Source organism: Podarcis cretensis, assembly GCF_951804945.1.
Source record: "Podarcis cretensis genome assembly, chromosome: 5".
Lineage (NCBI taxonomy): Eukaryota > Metazoa > Chordata > Lepidosauria > Squamata > Lacertidae > Podarcis > Podarcis cretensis.
In genome coordinates, this window is record NC_137174.1 from 62605856 (window position 1) to 62612031 (window position 6176).

Sequence of the window (6176 nt, forward strand, 5' to 3'; positions counted from 1 at the left end):
TTAAAATCTCTTGACATCTCCAGGTGGGGCTAGGATTGTCCCCAGGTGGAAACCCTGGAGAGCCACTGCCAGTTAGTGCAGAAAATACTGAACTAAATGGAACAATGATCTGACTCAGCTTAGCTTCCTATGATCTTATTTCCTAAGGCACATGTAATGCTCACATTGGCTCCCATGGACATTATTTCTCTTTTGAAATATCTCTACTCTACAGTGTTGAGAAACAAAATGTAAAGCTCAATTGCACTTTTTATTGTGATGCGAAATTTCCCTGACCCTTGCACGTCATCCATCAGAAAATCTCCAGGAATGATTTCTGTCTTCAATCCAGAATAAACTGTTTTCAGCCTGAGATACAGTGGATTGAACACACATGCTGTTACTGAACTATAAACCTTTCCCAGTCTGTATTTTAGATACATTCATAAGAAAGCTTTATCTTCCTGGAATGTCAGGGAAAGGTTGCCACATGGAGACTTTGTACAACATAAATGATTATATAAACAGCCAAAAATCTTGATGCTGAGAGAATGTGGTCATGCTGAGAGAAAGTTGTCATGTTTGGGTTGTTAGTTTGCTGTTTCTGATCTGCTCTCTAGGGTACACTTTCAAGTTAAATAGTATTGAACTTCAAAGAATCAGGGAGTGGGTAACCAGCACTAACACATCCATGGGGTCTCTAAGGAATTGAAAGTGAAATATTGAGATGTATTCAGACATCTATTTTTTTTAAGAAATTGTCATGTGAACTTCAGCGAGTGTTTGAAATCTGTTTCAGAGGAATTCAAGTGCACAAAGAAAACCACATGAGCTATGCAGACTTTGTATGGCTTCTAATTTCTGAAGAAGACAAAAGAAGTCCCACAAGGTGAGATAAGTCATCCAGAAATTTGGAGTAGGTGGAGTGAAGGAACATATATACAAAGTTTGCAGGTTGTTAAATGTATATGTTATGTAACTCCAGGGGCAAATAGCAACAGTCAGGAAGGTATTCTTGACAGGAAAATAGGGGGAAAAGATAAACTTCTGTACAGTGATACCTCGGGTTACAGATGCTTCAGGTTACAGACTCTGCTAACCCAGAAATAGTACTTCAGTTTAAGAACTTTGCTTCAGGATGAGAATAGAAATCGGGCGGCAGCGGGAGGCCCCATTAGCTAAAGTGGTACCTCAGGTTAAGAACAGTTTCAGGTTAAGAACGGACCTCCGGAACGAATTAAGTCTTTAACCAGAGGTACCACTGTATACAGCACAGCTGCAGCCAAATGAGACTGCTTCGTGGTTTCTTTTTGTTCTTGTTACTTGTCCTAACATTTCCTGTGCACTCTACACACATATACAGCACTTCCATAGGCTTACAATCTTGGCCTCATGTGTCACTTGCTAATCATGTGCTGGGGATAGGGAGGAATGAGAAGATGATAATATTGGCAGTCACAAGCATGCTGTTTAAAAAACACAATGGAAATGATTCAGTTAGTGAGTCCTGCTTGTGGAAGCCAACACAAGCGTCTTCCACTAGTGCGGTGGGGCTTTTTGCCCCTCCTTCTCCTCATGCCCCCATGCCCAATTGACTCTGGTGGGGTTGGGGAAACACTCAGAACAGCACTTAGGGGAAGGAGGGGGAGATTGTTCTGTCTGGCAAGTGAAATGCTTGCACCGATGTGATGGTCTCCTTAGTGTTATGTTGCATATAAAATATAAATGTAATATTTTTGGGAGACATAGAGGGCTGTGGTGGGAAACTTCCCTTGTCCAAGCGCTACATTGGATATACCACTTTATGTTCAAATCACAAAAGTGTCCAAAATATATTTCACAGTACACTCTAACTGTAGAGCTAAAACAATACATGCAGATGCCAGGGACATTGACATAAACTGATTAGTGCTACCGTAGGAATGAGCGGCAGTGTAGCTCTTTCCACATGGCCCAAGAAGGCTTTACTTTTGTGGTAGAAAAAGGAGTCACTCCCCAGTGGCTACCAAACCATGAAGATCAGAAACACATTGTTCTGATAGTTAGCCTCACTGCTATAGCATCACCTCTGCTTTGAATTTATCTAGACATCTTCTTTATCCTGTATTTTGTTGCTAAATGTGAACATCTCAGTTTGTAATTTCTCTCAAGGATGGAGAACTATTGCAGTTTGAGTCACTGAGCAACTGAGGGTATTATATATCTTAGCTCATGCTCTGAATTTCTAGATTGAAATTTCCAATGAAAGGCATTATAAGGAAGGAGTCTGGACAAAGCTTCACTGTGCATATGAAAGCTGTCTCAATAAGGGTTCTTTGTTAGAACTATTGCTTGCCCCAACTTTGCTACAAACAAATCTTATTCATTCCCCTTTCCCTAGTATTGAATACTGGTTCCGCTGCATGGACTTGGATGGGGATGGCATGCTCTCCATGTATGAACTGGAGTATTTTTACGAGGAGCAGTGTGAGAGGATGGAATCCATGGGCATTGAGCCACTGCCATTCCATGACTTACTGTGCCAAATGCTTGATCTAGTGAAGCCAGAGTGTGAGGGTAAGGCCCATTTATGCAATAATATTCATCTACACTGCTGACCATTTCTTGGGAGTATGATTATCTTTTATCTAGTTACAGATAGGTAGCCGTGTTGGTCTGCCATAGTCAAAACAAAATAAAAGAAAAAAATTCCTTCCAGTAGCACCTTAAAGACCAACTAAGTTAGTTCTAGGTATGAGCTTTCGTGTGCATGCACGTGAAAGCTCATACCTAGAACTAACTTAGTTGGTCTTTAAGGTGCTACTGGAAGGAATTTTTTTCTTTTATTTTGTTTTATCTTTGATCTCTCAGATATATTTGATCTCCCAGACCCCTTTGAAGAGTTATCTTACTCTGTCTGCATCACTTCTTTGGCAGTCACCAGCAGGACACTTGATCCAAGCAAGTGATAAGATTCCTTGTGTATGGGAGACCCAGAGCCAAGTAGTGGTCTTTACCAACCTCCTAGGCGTTGCATCCTCATTCAATTCCTTACTTAACATTCAAAGTAATAGCAAAAAAATGGTAGAGATCGGTTCCCACCACCACCAAACAGGCTTTTATTTTCACTCTCCAGGCATTTAGAGGTGGCTCAGCAAGTAGGTGCAGAGCCATGAACTGCTAATGCCACTAATACAAAATGGTGTTATAAGGTTCTCTAAATGCATGGTGAGCCATAATAATAATAATAATAATAATAATAATAATAATAATAATTTATTATTTGTACCCCGCCCATCTGGCTGGGTTTCCCCAGCCACTCTGGGCGGCTTCAATAGAAACCAAAAATACTCTAAAATATCACAGATTATAAACTTCCCTGAACAGGGCTGCCATAAGATGTCTTCTGAATGTCAGGTAGTTGTTTATCGCTTTGACATCTGATGGGAGGGCATTCCACAGGGCGGGCGCCACTACCGAGAAGGCCCTCTGCCTGGTTCCCTGTAGCTTTGCTTCTCGCAATGAGGGAACCACCAGAAGGCCCTCGGCGCTGGACCTCAGCGTCCGGGCAGAATGATGGGGGTGGAGACGCTCCTTCAGGTATACTGGGCCGAGGCCATTTAGGGCTTTAAAGGTCAACACCAGCACTTTGAATTGTGCTCGGAAACGTACTGGGAGCCAATGTAGGTCTTTCAAGACCGGTGTTATGTGGTCTCGGCGGCCGCCCCCAGTCACCAGTCTAGCTGCCGCATTCTGGATTAGTTGTAGTTTCCGAGTCAGCTTCAAAGGTAGCCCCACGTAGAGCGCATTGCAGTAGTACAAGCGGGAGATAACCAGAGCATGCACCACTCTGGCGAGACAGTCCGCGGGCAGGTAGGGTCTCAGCCTGCGTACCAGTGGTAAAGGTGGTTCCGTTAAATTGTGAACCACCTGAAAGAGTCTCCTGCTACTATTTTCTGCAGATGCAATAGAGGCGGTGAAGAAAGTCTTCTTCGCCGTCGCTATCGCCACTTGGTAGGCTCGACGTTGAGCTCTAACCTGTGTCCGGTCAGATTCGGAGTGAGTTTTCTGCCACCGACGCTCTAGCCCTCTCAGTGATTGTTTCATCGCCCTCAGCTCTGAAGAAAACCACGGGGCTGTCCGGGCTCCATGCAATCGGAGAGGGCGATAGCCCTGGTTAACTCCGCATTCCAGCGGGCCACCAGGGAATCAGCTGAAAGGCCATCAACATGGGATAAAGCATCCCCTACCACTCTCTGGAAACCATTTGGATCCATTAAGTGGCGGGGGTGGACCATCCGAATTGGTCCCACCTCCCTGCAGAGGGGAAGGGTCGCGGAGAAGTCCAGTTGCACCAGGAAGTGATCTGACCATGGCACTTCTTTTGTTTCACTTTTACTTAGTGTCAGATCACCCACGTCACTAGAGGTGAACACCAGGTCTAAGGCATGTCCATGACTATGAGTTGGGCCAAACTTATTCAGGGACAGCCCCATGGAGGCCATGTTTCCACGAAGTCCCGAGCAGCCCCTTGTAAGGTCGTGTCGGCATGGATGTTAAAATCCCCTAGGACAACCAAACTAGGTATCTCCAGGAGAAAATCCGCCACTACCTGAAGCAGCTCGGACAGAGAATCCTTGGTGCAGCGGGGAGGTCGGTACACCAAAAGGAATCCTGTACTGCCCCTACTGCCCAGCTTCCAGAACATGCACTCAGAAAACTGGATCTTCCCAGTAGGACGCCTGGTGCAAGCTAGTGACTTCCTAAAAATCACTGCAACCCCCCTCCCCGCCCACATGACCTGGGTTGCTGTGCGTAAGAGAAACCTGGTGGGCAAGCAGCGGCAAGGACAGGCCCATCTGCTTCCTCCAACCAGGTCTCTGTCACACATGCCAGGTCAAATCCTCCATCCACAATCAGGTCGTGGATGGCAGTGGTTTTATTCATCATTGACCTGGCATTACACAGCAACACCTTCAGGTCATGTAGGTTTCCCCTGTTGATTCCAGTATCCATCTGACAAAGGCCAGACCCGGAGGCAGGGATAGTCTTCAAACAACGACTAAACCTGCCTCCTCGGTAATGACATGGTCTGGTCTTAGCGTAACTCCGCCTCCTGCCCATGATCACCGAGATCGGATGTCCCAGTGCTTCCCCCCCTGTGGAACTTGTCCCAGCCATCGTGTTGGCTGGGGCCCCACTCCCAGGCAGCCCTGATCCCGCCCCTTAAAAACAAAACACAAACTATACAGAACCAATAAAACAACAACAATAACAAAAAGGAACAGAACAATTATACTAAAATTAATCCCCAACCAAATATCCATCCCACCCACCCCCAACAAAGGAAAAAAGGAAAAAAGAAATAAAAATTTAAATTGCCACCGACTGCTTGAGGACATTTTAAAGCACATTAACCACCTGGAACAGGGAAGCAATGGCAGAACATTTCCCACACTTTCCCCAAAGTTTGTTCCAAATAAGGGCCTGGGCCACGCCCCCTGGGCCAGTTGGAAAAGGCCCTGGAAGGGAGCAGGCCCTGCAGTCGTCACCCAGCCGATGGTCCGAGGCCTCACCGCAGCAGGAGTCCCTTTATAGCTGGGAGAGAGGGCCTGGGCCATGCCCCCTGGGCCAGTTGGAAAAGGCCCTGGAAGGGAGCAGGCCCTGCAGTCCTCCCCACAGCCGATATAATGTATCTGTGTGATCTCTCGCCTACAGACCTGATAGTGATGCCAATCAAGGCAGTGCACACTTGAAAGGCCTTGTCCACAAAAGTATTTGAGAAACTTATTTCAAAATATGTTGGCTTTTTTTGGGTGAACACATTTGAATTTGCTCCTGGTGATCAAGCACTAGGGGAAACTTTGTTCACAGCAACTATCTTGTTGCAAACTGCTTTTGAGCACAAATTTGTAAAAAAAAAAAGGGGGGGGGCTTATATAAACTCATCATCATCTCACTTCCATGGCATACAGAACTTGGATTTTTGCATGCCACTGGCACATACTGATTCAAACTGAGTTAACAAATTTGTCAACCTGTGTTGAAAATAGATCACCTAAAAGAATGGGTGAATCTGGCCTGAAAGGCCATCTCCCATTTCTTCATAAATCTTTAAATACTATTTACCACATGACCTGTAACCCAGAAGCCCTGACACCCCAGTCCTACTGAGAACTGCTAGACTGATAATAAAATAATGTGTTCTGGTTTTGCAG

At 45.3% G+C, this 6176-nt stretch overlaps 1 protein-coding gene across 4 annotated transcripts in view; it reads left to right on the top strand.

The window, feature by feature from the left end:
- The window catches only part of PPP2R3A (protein phosphatase 2 regulatory subunit B''alpha), a 37017-nt gene that overhangs the window by 23803 nt on the left and 7038 nt on the right, over positions 1-6176 (top strand). For all 4 annotated transcript variants that reach the window (XM_079976837.1, XM_079976836.1, XM_079976838.1 and 1 more), the window contains 2 exons: positions 779-868; positions 2360-2535. In XM_079976837.1, coding sequence (XP_079832963.1) covers positions 779-868; positions 2360-2535 — 266 coding nt within the window. The remainder of the gene's footprint in view (positions 1-778; positions 869-2359; positions 2536-6176) is intronic.